Raw genomic sequence first — 26,525 nt, forward strand, 5'->3', positions numbered from 1 at the left:
TTTGAGGTTTTTCTGGTTTAGGTGACGATTACTTTTCACATACGGATCCTGTTCCGCTCTTTCCAGAACTCTGCAATCCCTTGAGTAAGCGCCAACTCTGCTAAGCCCCTGCACTCGCGGGGAGTGAACCCCACTAACGCTGTGCCCTTTGTGCCAACCCCCTGCCTCCCCGCCAGCTCCGCAACCCTGGCTGTGATGAGGGAAGCCGGAGCGTGACAGTACGGCTGCCCTTCGATGCTGAAAGACGGCCAGGGTTCGGCCTCAGTCAGGTGACTGGGTGGGCTCCCCTTCACACTCTCCACATTACAGGCGATTTCCACAGCGCCCTCATGTGGCAAAGCCAGCACCTGCACCCCTGGTAGGCCCCCGGGGGTCGACTCTCTGATGGCCGTGGCGATGCTGCGCCCCATGGCCATGTCCTGCGTGTCGATGGTGACGTTGCAGTTCATGACGTATGGACTGGCCCCAACACCTGCAGCGCATTACAAAGTGCAAAGAAACTGTTCAACATCATGAGTCTTGATTTCCTTAGGGAGAAATGACACAATTTACATCTTTGTTGAACTCACTGTCCCTCACACTGTCTATTCTGCTTCTATTTTGGTAAATTATACTGCTCTGTATTTCCCAGAATTACTTTCATCAGATCCAGGAAATGAGCAATTTACTTTGGAGCTTTCACCTATTGTTCAAACACACGGGTGCAGAAAGCAACAACGCTGTAATTAGTGCTTGTAAAAGCGAGACGGTAAGACCTGCTCGGGTCAAGGATTTTCAGCCTTTCTTTAAAACACAATGTGTGATAGCTGTATTGCATTATTATTCATCCTAGAGTTGGTGGAGATATTGAAATATCTGCCATACAATATACTTCTCCCTGCAAACATGTCAAAAGAGGATTTTCCAATCTGTCTATGAAACACCATTGAAAAGGCATTAGAAATGCATTGGCAATGACTTGAAGGGGTTTTTGTAAGAATAACAAATTTTCCATGACCAAACAATAGTAATCCATGATAAATATAACACCAGCAGCTGTTTTGGAGGAGGTCTGTCTTCATACAGTCCTAACATGCCCCACGTACGATGAAAGATGTTTGGTTGCCGTCCATAATGGCCATGAAATGATCTCTCTCCCTAGAGTGCTAATGTGGCTACACTGTGAGAAATTGGAGAACAAACATTCAGCCAAAGCTAATTTTAGACTTAAAGGGATAGTTCAACATTTTGGCAAATTTGCCCATTGCCATGATCCCTATAGTTTTAGGAGTAGGTTCGTCACCTTTAATTGTCGGTGCAAGCTATTTTTAGAATGGCGGAGCAGAGCCGTGAGCTGCTCAGAGGTACACTGTATAGAGGCTGATGAGATTTCTAACCTCTAACCCTCATCAAACTCATCAAATACACAATCCAACAACGGGAACGCGCATCAGTGGTTTTGCATGAATTTACCTTGAAAACTCTATCTCGTAACGTTAGGTTATTATCTCATAGCGTGGTGAATGTGCAGGTTTTGGAGTTGTTGGATTGTGTATTTGATGAGTTTGATGAGGGAAACCAAAAAATCCCATGAGCCTCCATAGTGTAGCTCTGAGCAGCTCGCGGCTCTGCTCCGCCATTCTAAAAACAGCTTGCACTGACAATTAAAGGTAACGAACCTACTCATAAGACTATAGGGATTATGGCAATAGGCAAATTTGCCAAGATGTTGAACTATCCCTTTAAGCACGATGACTTAGCCAGAGTTATCTTTGGTGGTTATCTTTGCCCTGGTTGGTTCACTGCCAGTGTCTCATTCGACTTCCAGGAAGTCTGAACGCCGTCTCCGTGGCCACATATCTAATTGTCATGCTGATTCACTGGATCTTTGTTGTTTAAAGTTTAAATAGCCGTGTAGCATTCAACTTCCTGGACTAAAGCTCAAATGGACGGGTGGATGGATGGATGTTTGGAATTTCAACCACACAGACTTGATTGGGTTCATAACAATTTGTCTGGTGTTGCTACAGTATGATAGTGCTTTGCGCAACACAACAGAACAATGAGAACAGAAGACTCTGTTCTCCGTTTCTCATAATGATGTTGGGCAACAAAGGAAATTCACTGTCAGTGTGTAGAGGAGAATCAAAGGCTTGAAAAGACTTTTAAGTCTTTGAACATACACATAATGGGGTCGAATGGGAAAGTAGTCTCAGACGTTGCAACCCCACTGTACATGCAGGCGTAACTTAAATTAGCCTAACATAGAGGTCAGCAGTCTTCTACATGATAATGGAGCTACTGAACCAGACTCAAGAAACCTTTGTAGGTGTTTACAGTTAATTATCATTAGGTTGCAATAATGACATTTTCACCATATTCTAATTATTTGAGATAGTGAATTTGGGGTTTTCATTAAATGTAAGCCATGATCATTACAATTCAAAGAAATAGAGACAGGAAATATTTCAGTTGAATGAATCTATATGAGTTTCACTATTTGAATTGAACTAATGAAATAAATTAACTTTTCCATGATATACTAATTTATTGAGATGTCCCTGTGAATCATGTGAGTATTATATTAAAGAAGGTATAATCAAAGCTGCAGTGAATGAAATAGTTTAGATTTTGCCTTTGCTGGAGCCTCTTGGCCAGGTCATGTTTGTAAATGAGAATTTGTTCTCAAACATTTTACCTGAATAAATAAAGTTTAAATGAATAAATACAAATGAAAAAAAGAAAAAGAAAAGGTTTGAAATAAAGCATGGCAGGCCTTTGGCCAAACTGTAACAACAACAGCCAGATGAAGTCACCAGTATTGTATAATCCTGCCAGAAACGATGTAACCTTGCTCTCAGGCTCCAACCTTTACCTACAGCTGCACGCCTGGGATAACATTTCTGTGTCTCTGCAGCTCTGGCTCACCTGTGAGGCCGAAGCGTCTCTGAGGCTGAGGCCCCAGGTCGGCCCTGATCGCCTGCAAGTCTGGCATTTTCTTGAACCAGCCCATCTCCTTCCTCCTCTGTGCCAGGCCCCGCTGGCGGGGGGAGTCTGCCCAGCCAAACAGGAAGGCACTGGTGCCCTGGACCCTGTCTGTAAGTCCCTGAGCCACAGCTGGAGCCGGGGCAGGAACACAGACATGTCAGTTAACCAGCAAATGGAGCGCACGTCATCACATGAGCTTTGAGAAACACAAGAGCCATGAAAGCATGACAGACTAAACACACCTGAGGGGATACAATACAGACAGAGGGAGAAGAATACGCACAGGCGGGCCACTTATTACATGCATGCACATTGCACACATAAATACAGTGATTGTTAGTGAGGGTGTCAGTAATTACTTGGCAATCCCTCCACACGCATTATTAGCATGCTGAGTGTTCACTTCAGGCATGCAGGTCACATGCTGAGCTCATGCTCATTATTAGCAACACACATGGCTAATAACTCAGCTGGCAAACCATGAAACTAATCAACACAAAGATGTCACATGATCAGCCACCAGCAAATATACATTTATATCAGGCAGGTAAAAGTCAGTTTTTTCGCTGTTTCATATGAAAACAAGAAAATATACGTAGAGTCAAAACATCCTCCTCTCAGTCGTATGCAGGACAGAATACAAAAGAGACTGTTTCCTGGAAGCTAATGAGCAGATACACACTCCTACAGTAAGTGCACACAAACAGGGTTACACACACACAAATGGCATCTCACCCTGAGCCTCTTTAGCACAGTCCTCCACTCGCACTTCCTCCCCCAGGGGGTAGATGGGCACGAGGTCGACGGCACCCATACATGGATGGACCCCCGCGTGAGCCGACATGTCAATCAGCCCGCAGGCTTTCTCACAGGCCGACAGAACCGCCTCTCCTGTCGCACATCACAAGTTACATCAAACAATACTGTACTGCACGTCAAATATCCTGGCAGAGTGGAGGAAGACCTGGTGTGATGTGTGGGACAGGAAACATCATGTGAAGCAGGTGGTCTCTGTGTATGAAAATAAGCTGATCTATTTGATCTGTTCGTCTTGAGCTATAATTGACAGCTTTGTCTGCACTGACAGACGGTTGAGTTTTGCATTAATCAACGTTTTTTTCTATGATCTTTGACTGAAAATGTTCATCCTGAATTTTTTTTGTGTTTAAATCCCTGACAAAGCTTATTAAAGGATTTTTTTTGCTCTCAGCGGATTGGAACGCAGGGAACAGGGACTGAATCCCTACTGTAGCAGGCGCAGCATCGCTACAACAAGCAGATGACAAGTAGTGTGCTAAGATTAATGTAGAAATCATACACACCAATGAGGCTTCAACAAGAAAACATAAAGATTAAATACTTACTGATGGAGTCGATGCTGGCCACGATGGTGATGACGGAGCGGTTGTAGTCATGATCATTAAAGATGTTCAACACTGTGGTTCCCTCTCGTCTGACACCTTATGAATGACAAAAATACCTAATTTAGATTATTCTTTTTTATTATTATCTTATTTTTTATTCATTTTATTCAGATCATCTTTGTTCTTACTGTAATTATACTATCACTGTGTTCTATGGCAATGGTTCTCAAAGTGGGGTCCAGGGACCCCCAAGAAGTCCTTGAGAGGATTCAAGGGGGTCCCCAACTTTGAGAAATTATTTTTATTTATTCATTTTATAAATTTTGCCACATTTTCTAGATTTTTTTTAAAAGTTTTTTTTTAAAGAAATTCTACCACATTTTTCCAGACATATCTCTACAATATTTCCAAAAATGAATTCATCCATTGGCCCTAATTTGAACAAACATTGACTAAAAAAGTAACGTTATTCAGTCTCAGAACAAATACTTGTGTTCTGGTGTTTGCTTCAAAATGTTGTTCAATGGGGGTCCATGGTCTAATTTGTGTCAATTTAGGATTCCTTCATGTAAAAAAGTTTGAGAACCACTGTTCTATAGTATCCCATGACACATTCTTATGTCTTGGGCCCACTGTTGGTCTTGGAGCCGGCCCTAGGGTTTTGGTGGCCCTAAAAAAGATTTTGTTTGTGGCCCCCAAAACACTCCAAGTGCAAACACCCCCCAGTGATTGTGGCCCTAAACAACCGCATAGAGTATTTATGCCAGCGGCCGGCCCTGGAACTTGGTCTATAATTAACTGTTGTTGCAAACTGGAGAGCGTGACAGACAAATGGTCAGTTGTCATGATAATTAAAGAGACAATAAACAAAAATCTTTTGAGGTTTTTCTGGTTTACGCAGGCGACGATTACTTTTCACATAGGGATCCTGTGCTGCTCTTTCCAGAATTCTGCAATCCCCTAAGCGCCAACTCAGAGCCCCTGCATATAATCAAATTGGTTGATTATATGAATGAAAAATAATAGTATTATAGTCTACATTGTGTCACTGTGGTCAGAAAACCTCCAGGAACCACATCTGGTGTTATCGTAGAGGACGTGAGGAGAACTTGCTGAGGACTCATAAGGTAATGTGTGGAGGAAAATTAAATATAAAAAACAACAACAGTTCATCAATATTCAGACTCATTCAAAACCTAAAACAAATGCTAAATATTTAATAACTTGCCCTCAGTGCTGTATAAAGCTGCCTTCGCCACTGTCTCCACCAGATCTTTCCTGCGAGCCTCAGAGACGTTGAGGAGACAAGCCACCAGTCGTCTGCCCAGGGAGCTGGACGCCATGTTACTGCAACTGTAAAGACACTGAGTGACTTAAAGCTGGACAGACTTAAGAAGAAACAAATGCTGTAAAAAGAGAGACCATGTAATTTCTTCAATGACGTGGGCTGAAGTCATAAATACTAAAGCACATTTTCTCAGTTCAATACACTGAAAGGTCCATCCTCTATGTGACGTGGTCTGGCTTTATCAGTGGCTTATGGTGGCTCAGGTTGGCTGTGTGCTTCTGTCATTTTAGTATCATTAGCAAAGTTATTACCCTGACAATTTGGCATAGCTATCTGTTGTAGTTTTTTAGCTGCCATAGAGTTCATGGTTAAACTGTTTAATAACAACAGCCCATTCAAAATAAGTAGCCTATTTGCCATCTACAGATGCTCTGCAGAGCTGTCCTTAACACAGTGTAAGTTACTGCATAATTTAAATGCAAAACTAACAAGCAAACAAATAAAACATTCAGTGAGTGCACCCTAAATCTGCCAACAGTAACGTTAGTTCTTTAAATCTCCAGTGAACATACACTGGTGCAATATTAGGTTTGCTCTAGGTTACCTACAGCAACAAGGAGAGTCTCCCTATGACTCATCTGAAAGTTTAATCATTGAAGTGTTTAATAGTTGATGAGGTCTATGGGGTTTCTTCAACCAAGTGTTGTTGCTCCATATCAACGTCCCTACTGAAAACATGTTCAAAGTCCAACCTGGTGACCACTCACTCACTCACTCGGTCTGTGGCATGCAAGTCACAAACATGGCAAAGAACCTGACATATCTGTGCATAAAGTGTGCCATACTTGCGTTAAATTGACCTGGCATGTGCAGAGCAATGTTTTGTGGTGATTACTCTGCGTGCACACCAGAGCACTAACTTCAATACCTGTACTGCAAACTTATTCACGTACCAGATCCAACGTAGCCTACCACAAGAAGATTTTTTAGCATGTGTGGCTAGGTACCGGTTTTAGCAAGATAGTTACCTCCTGTTTTGCCCATCAAGAAACATCCGTCTTCTGCAAGACGTTCTTTTTTTTTTTTGCACTGCATAGTTATGTAAACCTTCTTTACTGAGCGTTGTTTTGTTTTGATGATTGAATTATTTTTAAATTTCTAATTCGATGTTTTTCCATAAATGCATAGGGCACTATATGAATATTGTATTTCATGAATGGTTGAGTTTTAGTGTGTGTGTTTTTTTTTGTTTTTTTTTGCATGTTTATGATGTATACATGATTCATACTGATCATTTTTCAAGTTGATTTATTTATCTATCGCCTATCTATCGTGGTTTTTCCCCCACACTCCTCGGTCCGTGTTCTTGGATAATGTTCGGTCGACCGACTCAACAAACACGGAAGTACTATGCAGCGTGTCATCTCTACTTCGGTGTCTTTGTAAAACAACGCACATGCGCACTAGTGCAAACGGTTTGGCTCCCCGACAGCTACGCAGCTACGTCACTCATTATCTACCGTCGACAGTTTGTTTGTGATGAACAGCGCCTCTTTGTGGCCGGACACGACCAAAACTGTCAGAATATAATAAATGCTGGACGCTTTTCGTTTAAAACAGCCTCGACGCGAGAAAGATAACAGCAGAGAGACGGTATGTAATGCTAAGTCGTCTATTCGGAGCCACATAACAAGTTTACCGGTGCTCGCCTTGACGGTAGCTGCGGATAACGTGATGCTGTGTTGCTAACAAACCCAGCAGCTCCGGTTTGTTGTGCAGGCAGTGCAGCTAGCTGACAGCAGCAGCAGCAGCAGCAGCAGCAGCATGGAGTGACTGCGCAGGGAGAGAAAACGCCAAATCATTTTCTTATTTTAGAGTCCATGCTATCCGCTCAAGCAGTTGCGGTGGGTTTCACACAAAGCAATGACCTCTGTAGCATCTACGGCTGAGTCCCGGGGGCTGCACGCGGCAGCCAGCAGCCGGGATGCGTGCAACGGGAACCCGCGGCAGAGGCTGCAGAGGCTGGCCGCGGTGCCCGGGTCCGCCCCGAACCGAGTCAACGACCTGCTGCTGCTGCGGCCGGATGCCAACAACCAGAAGGAGAGGAGCGCTAACAGGCATGTGGTGTTCTTCCACGGGGATATTCAGGTGAGTGGGGCGGAGGGTGGGAACCATAGACTGTAAAAAGAACATAATCAGGGAGGAATCAGGTGGGAACATAATCAGGGAGGGGATTATTCACGTTATCTATAGGGTCCACGAACCAGTTTAATCACTTTGTGGCAGTAGTACAGTCACAGTATTAGTGACTATTTCTGCACAGGTCTGGTGTTTTTGTAAACAGCACAACCTGTGGGATGATGATGATAGAAGATGAGGGCATTGAGTTCATGATGGCCTCCTCCTGCATCCCCAAACCTCCAGACAGCCAGTTTAAAACCTCTAGGTTGTAGAAATGTTAAGATCACACTAACTAAACTGCGACTGTATGTTCACACTAACAATAGCCCGATTAACAGAGACTGTGTGACTGTATTAACAATTTTCCTGAAGGTCAGGTTGGTTTGTTGCTGGTGGTCATAAAGTCACTGTATGCTTCTTTCACGTGCAGCCACATGACTCACTTAAATTACCCTCAAATGCCATAAGATATTTACAGGGTAACTGTAATGTATTCCTCAGATGTAAGAGGCTTTTATAGATTTAAACATCATGTGACACCTTATGGGTGTCACCAAAGGTTATCAGTGCGGTAAGGGACTTTTTCATTTTACTGCTTCATAAAAAAAATAGAACAGCTCAATGACCTGTGTGTGGGAAAGCACATAAAGCATAGGCTTACTTGCATTAGAATGATTGTTTCCCACATGAGTGTCAAGTGTAAATGCACATCACTGTAAACTGTCACTTTCTAACACAGATTTGGTAGGGTATCACACAATAGCTGCTGTCAGCTACATTGACATCAAGTCAGATTTATTAATATGAAGTCATAAGTGTCTAGAGTTCAGTAAGATAATCACAACATTCAACTAAAAGCAGCACCAAGTTCCACGTATTCTCCATCACAATGTGATGTGATAAAATTCAACATGTTCATCTGAGTGGGAGGGAGCTGACAGTAGCCAGACTACAACACCCAGAATTCCACTGTGTAAAAAGTTTATCGTATGTTATTACAAAATAATTGAGACAACAACAATGCAGGATAAACTTGTTCATCCAAATATCAGTGTACAGTAAATAGAGACCCACAAACACACACAGTGACGTTGATGTGAGTCAGCAGCTTTTTAGTCTGTAACATTTTTAATATACCAATATCACTAGAAAACAAAAAAAAAAAAGAGAGAGAGAGAGAGAACTTCCTAAATGCTAACAAGGGGCTACACCAGACCAGGTTTGGTGTTGGTACGTTCAATGTATTAACACCATTGACACCAACAGAATATTTAGCCAAGTATAGATATATCTGTAAACCAGCATTTCCTATTCATTTAACTGAGTAGAGCAAGACACAAGGATATATGTTGTTGTTTTTTTTTTTTAGTATTTTTTGGGCTTTATGCCTTTAATTAACAGGATAGTCGGAGAGTAAATGGGGGGAGAGAGAGGCGGATGACATGCAGCAAAGGGCCATCGGGGGATTTGGCTGCTGCGAGGACTAGAGCCTGGCCGGGACAGATGCTCAACCCAGTGAGCTGAACCAGTGGTCCTCAAAGTGGGGTCCGGGGACCCCCATGGGTCCTTGAAGAGGGTTCAAGGGGGTCCCCAACTTTTTCTAGAAATCTTACCACTTTTTTCTAGAATTTTAAAAGTTTTTTGAGAATTTTTTTTTACCACTTATACACTTTACCATTATTTTTTTTTCACTTTTCTTTTTTAATTTTACCACTTTACTGCTTCATTTCTTTTCTTACCAGTTTCTTCTAGAATTTTTTAAAAAACCTTTTTTTTTTTTGAGAAATGTTACCTCTTTTTTGAGAAATGTTTGAACGTTTTCTGAGAAATTTTACCAGTTTTTTTTCTTCAGAAATTTCTCTACAATATTCCCAAAGATTCACGCCATTGGCCCTGATTTGAACGTACATTGACTAAAAAAGTAACGTTCTTCTGTCTCAAAACAAAATAAATATTTGTGTATTTCTGGTGTTTCCTTCAAAATTTTGTCCAGTGGGGGTCTGTGGTGTAATTAGCCTGGTGTCAGTTTAGGGGTCCTTGATGTAAATGAGTTTGAGAACCACTGAGCTAAACGACACCACTTCTTTCACTTTTTATACCTACATCTGCTGATGCCTATCTGGATACATCATCAGTGATGTTCCTGGAACCAGCAGTGTTTCCGGTGTTCCAACATCGTACACCCTCCTCCAGGAGAACCCAGCTGGGCTGATCCCAGCCCAGCTTGTGTCCAGATGGCTAGCTACTGCAGACTCATTGGCTCTCCTCTTCTCAGCCACAGACATCTAGAGGCTCTTTCTGCTGCAGCTGACTCTCCTCACTCTTTTTTAGTGCATTTGCCAAGTGGGAGGGATATAGTCGAATAACTAGCCTAACTATAAATTCACAACACTTGTTCTTCGATATGACTATACCGTATATACAGACTTACATAAGGTTCGGATTGAGTCACAAGCATGAAATAGGTGCTGTTGGTGGTTGGTTGCTACATTTACAGGAGTCTGAAATGTTTTTCTGCTGCTACTCATAGTTTCCTATCAGATATTTGGCATAAATATGAAGATATTAGATTTTGACTGTTCTTTGGCTTTAAATGTCCCTGCTACAAAGAAACAAAGAAACGTGGGATTACGTTATGTCCTCTCCCTCTTTTCAACGAATGAACTGCACCACAGCCTTTGTCTTGACCATAAGACACTTGTGTAAAAACAACAAAACAAGTGTAAGGAAAGAACTGAGCTGATGAAAGAAGAGGAGAGTTGCTGAACAACAGTGCAGCTCAGATTTTTTTCTTTATTTTTTTTACATTTACAGCGGGTATCAAACCTGCAGCTGTCAGATTATGCGAAGCTGTCTCACAGACAGTTTCCTTTTGTAGTCAGTTGAGGAGACACTTACTAATCAAGTGACAAAAAATAGAGGAGGCAAAGAAGATAAATGTCACACGTTTGTTTTTCTTTACTAATTCTTCTCAAGAATTAAAAGACCTGCCCTCATTTATTATGAAGTGTCTGCGTCCTCATCTGCAATTCATTAGGCCACTTTCTTAGCAAGTGTTAATATTCCCACAGTGTGCTGCTATTTCCCAGGAAACGTTCGTATGCACAGGACGCTGTCACAGGGACGTATCCATATAAATAAAATGAATGAAGTCATTGTGTCCGGGACCACACACTGACAGTCTGACAGCAAAGTGAGAGGAAGCTGCTGATGGAACTAATTAAGTGGGCCAAAGATACACTGAAGTGTGTTTGACGTCTTTAGTCAGACTCACCATGGCTGTTACCAGCCGCTCCAACCAGTGTTCTCAGAGAAACACAACAATATATTCTGAAAACATCTCTGACTTTCAGGTTGTTCTAATGAAGCAATTTCAGACTAGGTTCGTGTTTTTGGTTTATATTTGACATATTGTTTACAGGCTCAGTAACATGGTCAAAACAAAGCTCAGTCCTCTACAGACACATGAGTTTATACTGCAACATGGTCTTCATCTTGTTTATCTGGGCTAACTATCTAGTAAAAAACTAAGACAAACTGGAAAATTATTAAGGACACAAGTGGTGTTTATCAATCTAGTTATGATATCAGTGTTATGTGATGCTCACAAGGCCACCAACATTGTGAGGGACCCCTCCCACCCCTTAAACAGCTTCTTCAGCTTCCTCCCATCAGGGAGAAGTGTGTTGAATGTGCAGGTCACAACTTGTCCACCAGAGCATTTTGGAGTTGTTGGATTGTGTATTTGATGAGTTTGACGAGAGAAACCAAGAAATCCCATGAGCCTCCGTAGCGTAGCTCTGAGCAACTCACGGCTCTGCTCCGCCGTTCTAAAAATAGCTTGCATTGACAATTAAAGGTAACGAACCTACTGCTAAAACTATAGGGATTATTGACTTTGTCTTCACGTCCTTTAATAACTTATCTGATTTTAATATTGTTATTGTTTCCCCTCATGTTTTGCACGTGCTGTGGTAGTGACAGTAAAAGCTCCTTGAACAGATCAGCTGTGTACTGCGGCTCTCAGCAGCCTCTGTCTGTGTGCTGTCTGTGCAGAACTTCCAGGAGGAGATGGCTCTGCAGCCCGAGGGAGCCCAGTGGCTGTCCTGGAGTCTGGAGCAGGTGGCCTTCACCCTGGGCCGACGTTTCCCCGAGCGACACATCTGGGTGATCAGAGCCTCGCGCATGTATCTACACAAGTTCAGCTGCTACCACAACTTTGTGGAGAGCAACATGTTCGGGGCACCAGAGCACTCACCTTACTCTCCTGACTACGGAGCCTTCCACCATCTCAGGTTGGTGTTCTATGTTGGGATGGAGGGAGGGAGGATGGATGGATGGAGGGACAATGGATGGATAGATGGAGGGAGGGAGGGAGGGAGGGAGGATGGATGGATGGATGGATAGATGGATGGAGGATGTGAGGTAGGCTTGGGCGATAGGTTAAAAATTTCCAATCGGCCACCGTACCCCTTTAAATCGGCGATTGACGATATATTCGGCAGTTATGACACGTGTGCGGAGCGCAGGTGTGTATGTATAAAGCGGATCAATCACAACCAGAGCACCGACGCGTCAGAGAGAAGCGAGGTGAGCGCAACGCACACCTTATTCTCCTGTGAGGAAGAAAAAAAAAAAAGCCCGTGGTCCAACCTGACCCGAGTTATTAAATGTTTACGTTTATTTAGAAGTTTAATTGGTGCTGATTAAACTTGTAAATGAATGCTGCTCTGGATCCAAACAACAGAACCATTTTATTATAATAGACTATATATTTTCCATCTTTGCTGAGCATAAGGTTTGTTCTAAATTAAATAAAAGCCTGTCCCATAGACGCGTGTCCGCTCGGCGCACACACACACACCCTCAAAAAAAAAAAAAAAAAAACTATTGGCAGAAGTCTGGGCCGTGAGAACCGGCGGCCTACCTTTCGTATGGATAATCAGCTTGATAATCTAACGGATTTGATCTGTCCCGGAAAATCCGTTGTTGTGATAGACACATGTGTTTTCATAACGCAACTCTGTCCGGAGCTTCGCTACTTTTATTTCCGTATCCTTCGTAACAGTAACAGTAACCCCCGGTACAAGGATTTCAAAATAAGGGCACACTGAATATCATAAAACATAACGCTCTTCTAAAAATAATTCAGACTCGTCGGAAATCAGTGTGAATAACATAGAACAACATACATATTACATAACTATAGCTGCCAGATCCAATTTACGCACGCTTTGAATTGTGCTCCATGTAAATTAGAGTTGAATTCTGTGGAGGCAGACCATTAATTTGGCGAAATAAAATGCAAAAAAAATCGCCCAGACAATCGCCAAAAATTAAATCAACCGTGACGGACTCAGCCGGTGGTCGATTGGCGATACATTCGTCCTATCGCCCAAGCCTAATGTGAGGATGGATAGATGGAGGGAGGGAGGATGGATGGATGGAGAGGGAGGAGGGATGGAGGGAGGATGGATGGAGGGATGGGGTGGAGGATAGATGGATGTAGGGAGGGAGGGTGGATGGATGGAAAGATGAATGGAGGGAGGGAGGGTGGATAGATGGATGGATGGAGGATGGATGCATAGATGGATGGAGGGAGGGAGGATGGATGGATAGGTGGAGGGAGGGAGGATGGATGGAGCGAGGGAGAGAGGATGGGAGGATGGATGGAGGGAGGGAGGATGGAGGGAGGGAGGGAGGATGGATGGATGGATAGGTGGAGGGAGGATGGATGGATGGAGAGAGGATGGGAGGATGGATGGAGGGAGGGAGGATGGATGGATGGATGGAGCGAGGGAGAGAGGATGGGAGGGAGGGAGGATGGATGGAGGGAGGGAGGGAGGGAGGGAGGGAGGGAGGGAGGGAGGATAGATGGTTGTAGGGAGGGAGGATGGATAGATGGATGGATGTAGGGAGGGAGGGAGGGAGGATGGGTGGAACCTCTCAGCACATCTTCATCATGTGTAACAGCAGTGCTATAAAGCAGCTGCTGTGTGTACCAGGTGTTGTATCAGGTGTGTGTTGTCAGTCCAGTGTGTGTGACCAGCGTGTCCCTGCAGGTCTCTGCTGAGCCACGGGATGCAGCGAGCCGACCTGCCCAACCCCCTGCAGCCACCAGGAGGCGGCGGCGGCGTCCCCTCTGGCTTCTCTCTGGCGCTGGTGGGCTTCAGCAAAGGCTGCGTGGTGCTGAACCAGATGGTGTACGAGCTGGGCGGGGCCCGCGCCGACCCGCTCACGGCCCCTTTCGTCAAGTGCGTGTCGGCCATGTACTGGCTGGACGGGGGACACCCGGGGGGCAGCGAGACCTGGGTGACGGACAAGCTGGTGCTGAAGGAGCTGGCGGCCAGCGGGGTGTCGGTCCACGCCCACGTCACCCCGTACGAGGTGTGCGACCCCATGCGGGCCTGGGTGGGCCGCGAACACGGACACTTCATCAAGACCCTGGAGGAGCTGGGGGCCTGTCCCAGCAAGAAGCTGCACTTCCAGGATGAGCCCCCCTCCATCGAGAACCACTTCAGGGTCATTCAGGAGTTCTGAGTTTGGCCCACACACACACACACACACACACACAGAAACCTGAGCTGATCACTGAGCGCTTTAGATGAGCCATTAGAGTGCAGGTTGTGTCTTATTTGCTGGTCTTACCTCAACTTTAGGTGATTTAAGGGCTCAGAGTTTAGAGTGTGTGACAGATGTGGGTGTGTTAGACTTTGTACTTTCTTTCTACGGCTAATTGCACTTAATTTGAGGTGGAATGATCATGGCGCCTTCCCCCTTTTCCCCTTTGGCCCAGAGTAGAATATGCAGGTATGAATCTTTATGGTTCAGTGTCTTCCTGCTCTAATATTTTACTCTTAAATGTAAGCTTTTCCATTTGATTTTGGCTCAGACTGTAAGTTGCTGCAGAGCCTGGCTTTGAATGATTCATGTTGTTTCTGATCAGTTTTGCTCATAAGGGAATTTCTGTAATTTAAGGTGTAAATGTTAGTGTAACATTGTGACTTATTTAAATAGTTTGGTTGAGGACGAGCAGCTTATTACATTCTAATACTAATGTTGAGCTATTTTAGACAGGTGAATGTCTGAACGTCTGAACCTGACTCTCAGGTTCAGGCTTCAGTTGGTCTCAGCGGTGATTCTTGATTGTACTTTTAACTGTGGCTGACTAATTAAGCCGAGTGCCAGGTCATTCCTCCAGCTTGACCCTGAGGTCGCTTTTCCACCACTAATTTGTTGTTTTACATGTCTGCTCTTAAGCTGCAGACAAAACCAAAAACTGGCGCTTTATTTTAGTAGCATTCCTTTTTTCCTTAACGTTAGCCAGTATGTTATGCTGCCATCATGACAAATATAACTGCTTTTCAAGGTGGAGACTAGTGAACTTTCAAATTCAATATTACAATAACAATCTTCTTTGACACATATTTACAGATTTATCAGCCGGTATAATAAGAAACTGTACACATCATGTTGTTTTCCAAATATTAACTGATGATATTAATTAGTTTTCTGCTTTAATCAATTAGATCTGTTCCTCACATCTGTTTATTTTGGAAATATACCAAATTACCTTAGTTATCTTAGTTGTAACTAGACAAGATGTAATGATGTTTACAATGTTAACTTTTTTGATAAAATGAGACGAGAAGATAATTTTTCTTAATTAATTTGTTTATTCGTTTTCTTGTTCTCATTGTTGTAAGGGTATGTTCTATCTTTATCTATGTTCTGTACTGTTTTTATCTGACTGCAGCAATGTGCATTGCAGAATGTCAAAATACACACACTTGCTTGTCTTGTTGGAGCTGTGTGGTGAAGTGAAGTGTAGTGGCTTGCTCAGGTTGGACAGCTGACTCCCAGTCAGCGCTGGCAGCATGCATATGAATCTGTGTCAGCTTTTTGCACTGCGCCGACGGCTGCAGCTCTGTTTTGCTGAATGTAACTTCAGACCATTCCATTCTGTTTACTACCTGCTGTTAAACCCCCCCCGCTGGAGTTCCAGCGGGGCGGATATGAACTTTAAAAAAACAATAACTATTTATCTAGCGTGCAAGAAACGTAACACAAGAGTGTTTGAAATCATCACATACATTAACACAGCATCACTTTGCTCTGTTGACGGTTAATGATGGAGGCTGTTACAGTAGCACAGGTGGTGGAGCAGAGTCTCAGCAGGTGGCAGCACTGTGGAGGAAGAGCAAAGTAAAACCGACTCTACTAAAGACACAGACAAACGCCCCATCAGATATTTTCTACTATTTTTATTGAGCTTTTTCAGTTTGCTTTGTGATGCCTACATATTAGCCTGCAGTTGATCAGCATACATACAATGTACAATACAGATTATGTCTCTCTCTTTTTTTTTTAAAGTCATTTCAGATGCAATCATAAGTCTCATACATTAAAAAAAATATATAAAATGCAAAATAAACAAACATCTCTTCAACATGTATTTGCTTGTGCTTGTGGCTGGTTTGACTGGAGTCTACAGTGACCTTCAGGCTCGCTGCAGCCGGGAGAAGAGAGAAAGGAGTGTTGGGTGACATCAGTGGCGCTCCGGTTCTAGAGGAGGAGGATGATGAGCCAACCTCCTGTTCACACAATGAGCGCTCACACACTCACTCACACACACACTGACTGAGGCCACCGAGTGACTAGCTGCTGAAAATAACACAGTACAATAGCTGTACAAAACACAACACCACAGCATAGGTCACGTTCAAGTGACAGGATAAACAATGCCAGCAAACACGAGACGCTTGGTCCAAAAAAGCGTTTCGTCATCCCCGCAAAGTGAGATCCCTGACATCACCGCTCAACTCGTCAAGTCTTGAATCTTGTTTTTAAAACAGGCTGCTGCTGCTGCTGCTGCTGCTGCGGCGGCAGGAAAAGGCTTGTTTCTGTTTCTGTACAGCTGAGCTCGGAAAAAAACTCAGGACTTCCTTTGTTAAGGCACCTCAGCCTGAACGGAGATTACTTTTTTTTTTAAGACAGTCGCCCGTTTGAAGAGGTATTAGAATCCAGAAGTTTTAACTCTTGAGATGAATTAAGCTTATTTTTCCTTATCCAGTAGTAAAATAGACAATAATCTAATAAGCTCCTGACAGCATCACGCCGACCGACGTACCTGTCGGCTTAACCTCAAATCTGCTAACTTCCGTGAGATGAGAATCTTTTATTTTATTTTTTTTACAGTGTGGTGCTCCAGTTTTTTTTCCAGGGATGACAGCATACAGATGAGAGCACGGCCGTGGCCGTAGACGCCCATCTCCCACACACAAAGGCCATTGTGGCAGCTGGCGACAACAACAAACAAACACAATGTGGTCTTATTCAGTTTGGCACCTCGCGACAAAAAGAGGAATGTTTCACTGGAGGTTAAGAGCTATCAGAGTTGCCAGCTTTTTAAGAGAGCCGAGTGTTTTTTTTTTCTGTTTTTTTCCCCCTTATTCAAGTCTTACTTGAACAAAAGATGGTAAATCCTGTGAGTCAATAGCGTTGCATTACATTACATGAACTCATTTGGCAATTACAAGTGAGCACCTCGTATTTCACATTGTACCGGCGGTTCTTGTCACGCCACGTTCCGTCTCTTTCTAAAAAAACCCTTTACCATCGTTTCCCACTTTTCTTTTTTTATCATCATTACCCAGAATGCCTTTCACGCCAACGTATCTTTAACAGCCAACTTCAGAATGTAAACCAACAGGTCCACATCTTGGGAAATAACCCACATTTCATTTGAATGCTTCACTCAAACACATCAAAGTGTGTCATCTTCCTCTTGACTAAAACCCTCTGACTCATCTGAACCATTTCACTTTATTTCATTTATTTTTTTCTCTTTACTTCCTGGTACCACCTTCTATAACGAATCCTCACTTCCATCCTTTTCAAACCTTTATCACTCATCCTCTTTTAAATAAACACCTTGATTACACAGGATCACCGGCCTCCCACCGTTAGACTACAGGACATGTGAGCACATTATTTGCATAAAAATATATAAAGTATAAGTTCAGCACATAAATAATAATAATAAGCCTATAAGAATAACATTAAGAATACAAAACAAAAGGGAGAAAGGGAGAGAGAGAGAGAGAGAGAGCAGCGTGTCCTGAGATGTTAAACAACAGGAGCAGGTTGACTCGGGGCCGGCGGGGGCCCAGGAGCAGCCCAGCAGCTTTTAATGCTGACACTGTGGGAACAGTGAGGTGAATGGCTTTGGTGAGGGACTCAGAGACACAATGAACCTCTCGAGGACACACAAAACTTTCAGAAATAGCTCCTGCTTATCAGCTCAAAACGTGTGCTCATGAAGTAAGCGCTACAGTCGGCCAACAAAGAGGAACGGGGGGGGATGGGGGTGAGGAAATCATTTGAGTAATAAGTGCGGGTGTGGCGTACGAAGCGCGGCGTGACTCATTAGCTCTCTGAGCCGTTACGGGTCGACATTCCTGTCTCACTGTGGAAGGATGAACAGGAATTCAATGAGTACCGTGATCTGTTGCTCACTTTAAACCCTCCTTTTATATATATATATACTGTACAATAACAATAACCCAAGTACAAGACTGTACACACAGAGCCTGTCAGGTCTGAGGACGGGGACCACGCTGTGGTTCCTCTTATTAAAAAGGAGCTTCATCTAAAAAAAAAAAACCCTGAGCTAAATTTAAACCCTCGATCTATAGCTGACATGGAGAAAATGAAAGTGTGACACCGTGGGACTCGAGGCGAAGTGTAAGGAATGTGATAGCGAGCGATCGTGTCCGTCTGCTGGTTGGTTTTTCAAGTACAAGTGCAGTCGTGTTGCAGGTAGGAAGAGACGGAGCTCGGGCAGAGAGCGGCAGGTCTCACTAAAAACGCTACAGTGGTGAGATGAAACATTCCCAGACACACAGCTGCAAAAAAAAAGACTGTTTTCCCATGATGCCGCTGTCCAGCTGTGCCCGGCTCTCATCCACATGCAAATAAGGACACAAACACACTTCCTCATTGCAGCGGCGCTTATCAAGACATCAGGTTTCTGCTGAAGCGCGGTGACAATGGACACTTCACTTCTCGTCTTAAGGCAGAGTGTGATGCGTGTGTAGGCTTCTTTTGACAGATAAGACATAAGATATTGCATAGAGTTCCCTAGAAACAGTCGGCTAGCCTTCATCAGCACAGGGACAGCTGCACACAGCCCCTGAAAACACCAAGGATTTCATACATCCAACGGAATTAAATACTTTAGGTTAAACACGCAGCATTAATTAGACATTTTTTCACACCTTTTTTTAAACAGAGATGGATCAGTGGTGGATCTCCAAACGTAGCTGGTTATCTTTGGTCTGACTGGTCGCTCTTCGCAGATTAGTGGAACAGAAACACAAGCTAAGTGCTCTGAGTGGTGGCAGCAGACAGCTGGTTTTGTGGAGGCTTTAGAAAAAAGACATTAAAAAGCTCAGAGGAAGAAGCGAAGAGCCGCGGCCTTCAGTTCCTCCCCAACCCCCCGTCCATTTTACACTCTCAAAAGTCACCGTCTCCGGGGGCGGAGGTCTCCTCGCCGAATCGAAACCTTTTGGCGTGAGAGTGCGGGGACTCGTGGATGTTCTCCTTGTCCTCGGGGTCTTCGGGCGGGGCCGCCCACTTGCTGCCGCAGCTCCTTTCGCGGCCGGTGCGTGCGGTGGTGGGGTCGGGGCTCAGACACAGCTGCCACAGCCAGGGATGGCTCATGCACTCTGCAGCACTGGGCCGGTCCCTGTGGTCACAACAGAGAACATTAGAAGAGGAGCTGGTGACTGTTTATGTTCATCAATAAATGGGTTTATGTAATTGACTGATAGATCCCAAGGTGATGTATGCATTGTATACTAAAAGATTCATATCAATTTTAATTTAAAAGATCCAACATTGATTCATAAAATCCATTGATCCATCTTTTAATGTCTGTTTAATGTCTTCTTGTCTGTTAGAGATCTGTGTGAATATGTATGTTTCCATTCACTTCTTAAAGGGATAGTTCAACATTTTGGCAAATTGGTCCATTGCCACAATCCCTATAGTCATAGCAGTAGGTTCGTTACCTTTATTTGTCAGTGCAAGCTATTTTTAGAACGGCGGAGCAGAGCCGCGAGCTGCTCAGAGCTACGCTACGGAGGCTAATGGGATTTCTTGGTTTCCCTCATCAAACTCATCAAATACACAATCCAACAACTCCAAAACGCTCTGGTGGACAAATTGTGACCTGCACATTCACCACGCTATGAGATAATAGTGTAACATTACAAAGACAGAGTTGTTTTTGAGGCAAACGCTAAGCCGGAACTACATTCCAGACACGGCTGCTGGGCGGAGTGATTTAGTGTATTTGCTTCATATTATACATCATTATTTCATAGTGTGGTGAATGTGCAGGTCTTACTCCTCCATAGAGCCTTTTGGCGCTGTTGGATTGTGCATTTGAAAAATGTTGAACTATCCCTTTAAATCTACACATAGATTGCCGTATTTGAATTACTGTATCACCCACGACTATACTGAAGAGTTGCACCGTTTACTTCTATAGTGTGTCATGTTAAATAGATGTGCAACTGCTTTAGGGTTTTTCATGTAAATATTAATATTTTCAATAATTCATCAGGTCAGAGAGTTTCATCTTTGTACAATCTGCAGTACAGCATTAGTTCTGTGAAAATCTCTTTCATAACCAAGCAAAATTGGTGTTAAAACAAATATCTCTAAATGAATCAATACTGAATCGAATCCTTGTGAATCTTGATCGAGTTGACTCCTGTGTGACACAGAAGAAAAGCTAATCCTAATGTCTGAGAGGCTGCAGCCAGACTGTGATGCTTTCCAGTGATTATATTAAAAAATCCAATATCGCTACAGTCTAGAAAAAAATGTTGTGATATACAATATTATCCCTGGAGGAGGGGGTGTAATATAATTATATTGTTATTATATGTGTGTTCTCAGCAGAATGGTGCTGCTACTCAACAGAAGTGAGGGTTGGAGTCTGCAGCAGAGTCTGAAAAACTCCAGTTATTGCTCAGTCTACCACTGACTAATTAAAGGGATAGTTCAACATTTTGGCAAATTGGCCCATTGCCATAATCCCTATAGTCATAGCAGTAGGTTTGTTACCTTTAATTGTCGGTGCAAGCTGTTTTTAGAACGGCGGAGCAGAGCCGCAAGCTGCTCAGAGCTACGCTATGGAGGTTAATCGGATTTCTTGGTTTCCCCCATCAAACTCATCAAATACACAATCCAACAACTCCAAAACGCTCTGGTGGACAAGTTGTGACCTGCACATTCACCACGCTATGAGATAATAACAGAACGTTATGAGACAGAGTTGTTTTTGAGGTAAATTCATGCAAAACCGCTGATGTGCGTTGCCTTCAGTGACAGTTGTTTGGCAAGCAGTCTCTGCATTTGCCTCGAAAACAACTCTGTCTTGTAACGTTCTGTTATTATCTCATAGCGTGGTGAATGTGCAGGTCACAACTTGTCCACCAGAGTGTTTTAGAGTTGTTGGATTGTGTATTTGAGGAGTTTGATGAGGGAAACCAAGAAATCCCATTAGCCTCCGTAGCGTAGCTCTGAGCAGCTCGCAGCTCTGCTCCGCCGTTCTAAAAATAGCTTGCACCAGCAATTAAAGGTAACGAACCTACTGCTATGACTATAGGGATTATGGCAATGGGCCAATTTGCCAACATTTTGAACTATCCTTTTAATAGATTAATTAACAAGTTATTTGAGAGGCAATTTTATCTAATCTCATCTCCCATCTCAAATAAAGCTCCTCACTGGTTGTTGTACAACTTCTAGAAAATCACAAGAATGACTGTTGTGCTGGTTCCCTGTTGTTCATCAGGAGAGAGTTTCCTCTTCCACACAGGGACACGAGAAAATCATTATCATCAACAGAGGTGATTACTTGCTAATGACTGAATTCTCAGTGTGTATTCATGTGTTATGATTTTTTTTAAAAAGACTAGTGCTTCATTTGCTCTGGGTGCTGCACATGCTGATGTGTGAGGATCCTTCACGCTCCAGTGCAACGTGTCTAAAATAAAACACTGCGTGTCGGTCGTCGCTCATCTGTGTGTTCACAGTCTCCGTGTCTACTCACTCTGGAGCTTTGACCAGCAGCTTGCGGATGAAGTCCACGGCCAGCTCCGACACCCTGGAGAAGGTGTCCCTGCTGTAGTCCACGTTGACCTGCGACACGTTCAGGTACGTCTCCTGCTTGTCGTCCCCGGCGAACGGAGACTCGCCCGTCACCAGCATGTAGGCTATTACGCCCACGCTCCTGAGGGACGGAAACACGCATGAAGGACAGAGTCAAAACACGGGGGCTGGAGCGGCTGTGGGCCGAGAGGCTCATGGAAATTTAAAACATCCAAATACACAAAAGGAGAAAATTGAAGCTTCTATTTTAATAACTTTAGCCACCAGGGAAGTGAGAAGCAGAAAGAAGAGAAGAAATATGAAGTGTTGCAGAGCCGCTGCGGTCGGTGGATTTACACTGCAGCTTAAAGGGACAGTTCAACATTTTGGCAAATTGGCCCATTTCCATAATCCCTATAGTCATCGTTACCTTTAATTGTCGGTGCAAGCTATTTTTAGAACAGCGGAGCAGAGCCGCGAGCTGCTCAGAGCTACGCTACGGAGGTTAAGGAATTTCTTGGTTTCCCTCATCAAACTCATCAAATACACAATCCAACAACTCCAAAACGCTCTGGTGGACGCGTCGCGCATCAGCGGTTTTGCATGAATTTACCTCTAAATCAACTCTGTCTCGTAATGTTCCATTATTCTCTCATAGTGTGGTGAATGTGCAGGTCACAACTTGTCTACCAGAGTGTTCTAGAGTTGTTGGATTGTGTATTCAGGGCTTAAAGTTAAAAAAAATCCTGAGCCTGAACTTTTTTCCAAGGAGCGGGGTGCAGTGGATCCGACGCATAGCCTACACATTATAGGCAATTTAGAAAACAACTTTTTGGCATTGTGCTTGGTGATGTACACAGGGTTCATACACATTTTAACCAACACATTTCCATGACTTTCCCATGACTTGGCAACAAGTTACCATGACATTACAAGACCTCTAAAACATCAATATATGCATGAAATGTATGAAAACTATGTGTAAAAAAAATAAATAAATAAAATAAAAAATGGAAATGTCAAAATAGATCTAATGACAATGGGCTTTATCCTTTTTCCACTACTTCCTGAGCTCAAGCCAGCTTCATTATTACATAGGCTACAGACAAACTGATAAATCCAGGTGTGTCTGACCTCACAACAATGGTCATTCCCCCCCAGAAAATTTTTTTAATGTGATTTTAACACATTGAAGCATTCTGGTGTACACTGAGAAGAACATGAAGGGAAAATTGGTTTCAGATTAAAAAAAAAAAAAAAAAGAAGCACATTGAGTATTGACTGAGGGTCCTATAGCTTTGTTGCCTTACAATTGTAATCTAGGGGTCTGGACCAGCCATTCAAGGGCCCGTTTCCTCTGTTATGGGGCGTGGGGGGCGGGGGGGGCACGTCCGTGCAGCGTTGCGCTGCGGACATGCACGGAGAAAAAAAAAAAAAACGAAATCGAATGCGCGCCGTTACGTCCGCTCGTACCACCAGGTTCGTTTGTGCCGACGTCAACAGCGGCAAGAGACCCGACGCTAACTGGCGTATCACTGCCTCCAGCGAGTGACTGAGTCACGTCACCAGGCTCATACAGTACGCGCAGGCAGGCCAGGGTTGTCTTGCATACGACTCATTTAGCTTTGTCTTTGTCCTCCGTCTTCTCCGGCCATGAACTTCTCTGTGTGCAGCCAAATATTGTGTGTGTGTGTGTGTGTGTGTGTGTGTTTTTTTTTTTTTTTCTGAAATTTTCAAACGCCGGAGATCCGGCACGGGGCCGGAATACTTTAAGCCCTGTGTATTTGATGAGTTTGATGAGGGAAACCAAGAAATTCTAGAGCAGTCTGCGGCTCTGCTCCGCCGTTCTAAAAATAGCCTGCACCGACAATTAAAGTTAACGAACCTACTCATAAAACTATAGGGATTAGGGCAATGGGCCAATTTGCCAAAATGTTGAACTATCCCTTTAAAAACAAGCTGCGTGAGCCTCTCACACTTTGTGGTGCAGCTGGACTGACGTTGCGTCTTAAGGAACAAATCGCCCACGATACACATTTCTCCTCCAATCGGTGAACAGCTGCTCATCACACACACTAACTCACCACAGGTCGGTGGCTGTCGTGATTGGTTCATAATTCAGGATCTCTGGAGCTGAAGGAAAGGAAAAAAAAAAAAAATCACATCATTAAAATTCCAGTAAAGTCTTTTTTGTCCAGGATCATTTCTGTTCCTGTCCTGTGTTGTTTGGCTTTTCATGATTCACCACTAGTAAAGTTACATATTTGTGTGGTGTCCTCACAAACTGGTTTCTGTTTCACAGTTCTAATGGAAAAACAAATGAAACTCTTGACGGTGCAGGCAGAGAAAAGAGTTCCTTGAGATTTATGTAACTGGATCAAAGCGAGTTTTTCTTGCATGACAGGACCACAGGAGCTGTAAGGAGGGAAAAACTAAAAACACACAACCCCTCTGCACCTGTACTGGAATTCATGCTAATTGAAGAAAATGATTTCTAAATAAGCCTGAACCACTTCATTTGTAAACTTAATGTGCTGAGACTCTATTATCTAAGACAGGTTTCTACTCTGGCGGTTTTCTCCGCCGTACATGTCTTTGAGCGATCAAAGCGTGTTTTTACAAACTTCACCTTACCCACATACTCAGGTGTGCCAAGAATTTCCCGCAGCTCCCCAACCGCACCCAGTCTACGTGCCAGGCCAAAGTCTACGATCTTTATGTCTCCTGGAGGAGTCAGGTTGGTTAGGAGGATATTCTGTGGCTGAGGGGAGAAAAAAAAACACACATAGAGGAAACACGGTGAACGTCGCTTGAAAAGCAGAAATGGTGCTGAGATAAGAAGTGCTTGGGAACAAACCTATTACTCAAATCAGAACTGTTTCTCAACTTCTCTTTGAATGTAACTCCGAGAGAGGGAGGGAGGGAGGGAGGGAGGGAGGGGTGTTGACCTTCCTGTCAGGGCTTCTAACAGCTTTATTTGTTCAAGAACTGAAAATATATGGACCGTGTGACACCGTATAAACACTGGTATTAAACGTTTGCATCGTTCTCTATGAGAGGTGGAGAACATACAGTACTCTCAGTGTATGTTTGTTTTGTAGAGTCGGGGTTGTCTGTATCTACATACGACTCCGTCCATACACAGCTCTGTATCACACACACTATGTGCATACTGAAAACACCTGAAAACATAAAACCTTTCACAACAACACTGGGTGTGCACATGCTGGTGTAAACAGGAAGTAGATGGTCTACGGCTGATGACTTGCAGAAAACGCTACAAACAAGGAACAGTTGTGGTGACAAGAGGCAGAATGAAGTGATGTGAGAGGAGGCTTCATGACCGCCTCGCACAACCTCACCACAAATAACACAAACTGTCCTTTTAAAAGGCACAACAACAGCTGTGACGAGGTCAGTCACACTTGTAATGCACTGTCCGTGTAGCTGTCGCCGCCTTTGGCCCAGGCTGACGGGAACCAATCGGGGAGCGGCCACGGGCGTCTACTGTACTGTACATCTGTGGCTGCAGTTTGGGGTACTTCCATGTTCGCACTAGTCGCGCCGAGCGCATCGGGCGTGTTGACACAGACGAGTACAGCGGCGTGCAGAGCGCTACGCTACAAGCACAGAGGCTGCACTTCAAACTGAAACAAAGCACACTCCTCAGCCTTTACAGTTACAGTACAACTCAGTGATGTCATGGAGCACAACATCACACAATGTGATACACTGAGGGAAGTATCTGACACGCAGGGTTTCCTAAACTCACTGTTACTGTACACAGGCTTAAAGGCTGGATTTAAATGTAGCATCTAAAAAGTGGTGTATGTGGTAAAAACTGGGATCCAGGATGTAGTAGTATGTATGTTTGCCGGTATGCACTTATATAGATATATGTATATACACAGGTGCATCTTAAAAGGTACATTGTGTAGGAATTCCTCCCATCTAGCGTTGCGGTTGTATATCACCAGCAACTCAATCATATTTTTCATGCTGCATTCACGTGAAATTGGGCAGACGGCAGACGGACGACAGCCGCTGCACGTAACGGCATAAACAAGCCTCTATGTAAACAAGTGGTCCGTCAGCACGAGGCAAAACAATACACGTGATGATATGTTGTCATGGTGATGTCATATTGTTTACCTGACCCACGTTTTACCGGCTTTCTCTGGACTTCTGTGACTAAAATGACATCTGGTTTGTTACCGACGGCCGTCTGCCCGACTGCAGGTGAATGCAGCATCAGTGTAAAGGGGCGTTCACACCAAACGCGTTAGACGCGAATTGAGCGGCAACTCTACTTTGAAAATCAATGTATCATGCACGTCTCAAGTGTCTGGAGCGACGCGAATAAAGTTGAAAATATCGAACTTTTCAGGCGGCATCGTGAACGTAAAAACATGGAGACACCACATGGCAGCAGCACCGAGCTTACCCGCTCCATGGAGATATGAATGATATGAACGGCTCATTCGGAGCTGAAAGGAACACTTCAGTTTGTTGATGGGGGGGATTACTGATTCATGAAAAACAGACTTTTGATAATCGGT

At 43.8% G+C, this 26,525-nt stretch overlaps 3 protein-coding genes across 6 annotated transcripts in view; 1 reads left to right on the forward strand and 2 right to left on the reverse strand.

The window, feature by feature from the left end:
• ftcdnl1 (formiminotransferase cyclodeaminase N-terminal like 1) lies at positions 1-7,644 on the reverse strand. Of its 4 annotated transcripts, none has more exons than XM_083997214.1 (6): positions 7,548-7,644; positions 5,560-5,684; positions 4,332-4,427; positions 3,703-3,858; positions 2,908-3,096; positions 1-472 (listed from the first exon to the last, which is right to left on the reverse strand). In XM_083997214.1, exons 1-6 carry the CDS (start codon positions 7,556-7,558, stop codon positions 36-38), a joined length of 1,014 nt encoding a protein of 337 aa, XP_083853340.1. In that variant the 5' UTR covers positions 7,559-7,644; the 3' UTR covers positions 1-35. The 4 variants fall into 4 exon arrangements, with proteins under 4 accessions (XP_083853340.1, XP_083853339.1, XP_083853341.1 ...); XM_083997213.1 differs by lacking the exon at positions 7,548-7,644 and adding an exon at positions 6,648-6,817; XM_083997215.1 differs by lacking the exon at positions 7,548-7,644 and adding an exon at positions 6,573-6,611.
• Positions 6,980-16,253, forward strand: cUnh2orf69 (chromosome Un C2orf69 homolog). The gene is made up of 3 exons (XM_083997217.1): positions 6,980-7,767; positions 11,857-12,095; positions 13,863-16,253. Exons 1-3 carry the CDS (start codon positions 7,543-7,545, stop codon positions 14,338-14,340), a joined length of 942 nt encoding a protein of 313 aa, XP_083853343.1. The 5' UTR covers positions 6,980-7,542; the 3' UTR covers positions 14,341-16,253.
• Positions 16,050-26,525, reverse strand: part of stk17b (serine/threonine kinase 17b (apoptosis-inducing)) — a 17,977-nt gene continuing 7,501 nt past the window's right edge. The window contains exons 4-7 of the mRNA XM_083997212.1: positions 24,601-24,727; positions 24,051-24,099; positions 21,929-22,108; positions 16,050-19,549 (exon numbers count right to left, since the gene is read on the reverse strand). Coding sequence (XP_083853338.1) covers positions 19,318-19,549; positions 21,929-22,108; positions 24,051-24,099; positions 24,601-24,727 — 588 coding nt within the window. The 3' untranslated portion in view covers positions 16,050-19,317. The remainder of the gene's footprint in view (positions 19,550-21,928; positions 22,109-24,050; positions 24,100-24,600; positions 24,728-26,525) is intronic.

The sequence above is a fragment of the Trachurus trachurus genome, assembly GCF_905171665.1.
Source record: "Trachurus trachurus genome assembly, chromosome: 21".
NCBI classification, from domain to species: Eukaryota; Metazoa; Chordata; class Actinopteri; order Carangiformes; family Carangidae; genus Trachurus; species Trachurus trachurus.

Bases quoted from the DNA above. Each gene is read 5' to 3' on its own strand.
- ftcdnl1 (XM_083997213.1), bottom strand. From the start codon at position 6,673: ATGTTTCTTGATGGGCAAAACAGGAG. The intron at 5,685-6,647 runs GTAACTATCTTG...GTGTCTTTACAG, and splicing joins CTTGATGGGCAAAACAGGAG to TTGCAGTAACATGGCGTCCA. The intron at 3,097-3,702 runs GTGAGATGCCAT...CCCCGGCTCCAG, and splicing joins CTGTGCTAAAGAGGCTCAGG to CTGTGGCTCAGGGACTTACA.
- cUnh2orf69 (XM_083997217.1), top strand. From the start codon at position 7,543: ATGACCTCTGTAGCATCTACGGCTGAGTCCCGGGGGCTGCACGCGGCA. The intron at 7,768-11,856 runs GTGAGTGGGGCG...CTGTCTGTGCAG, and splicing joins TCTTCCACGGGGATATTCAG to AACTTCCAGGAGGAGATGGC. The intron at 12,096-13,862 runs GTTGGTGTTCTA...GTGTCCCTGCAG, and splicing joins GGAGCCTTCCACCATCTCAG to GTCTCTGCTGAGCCACGGGA.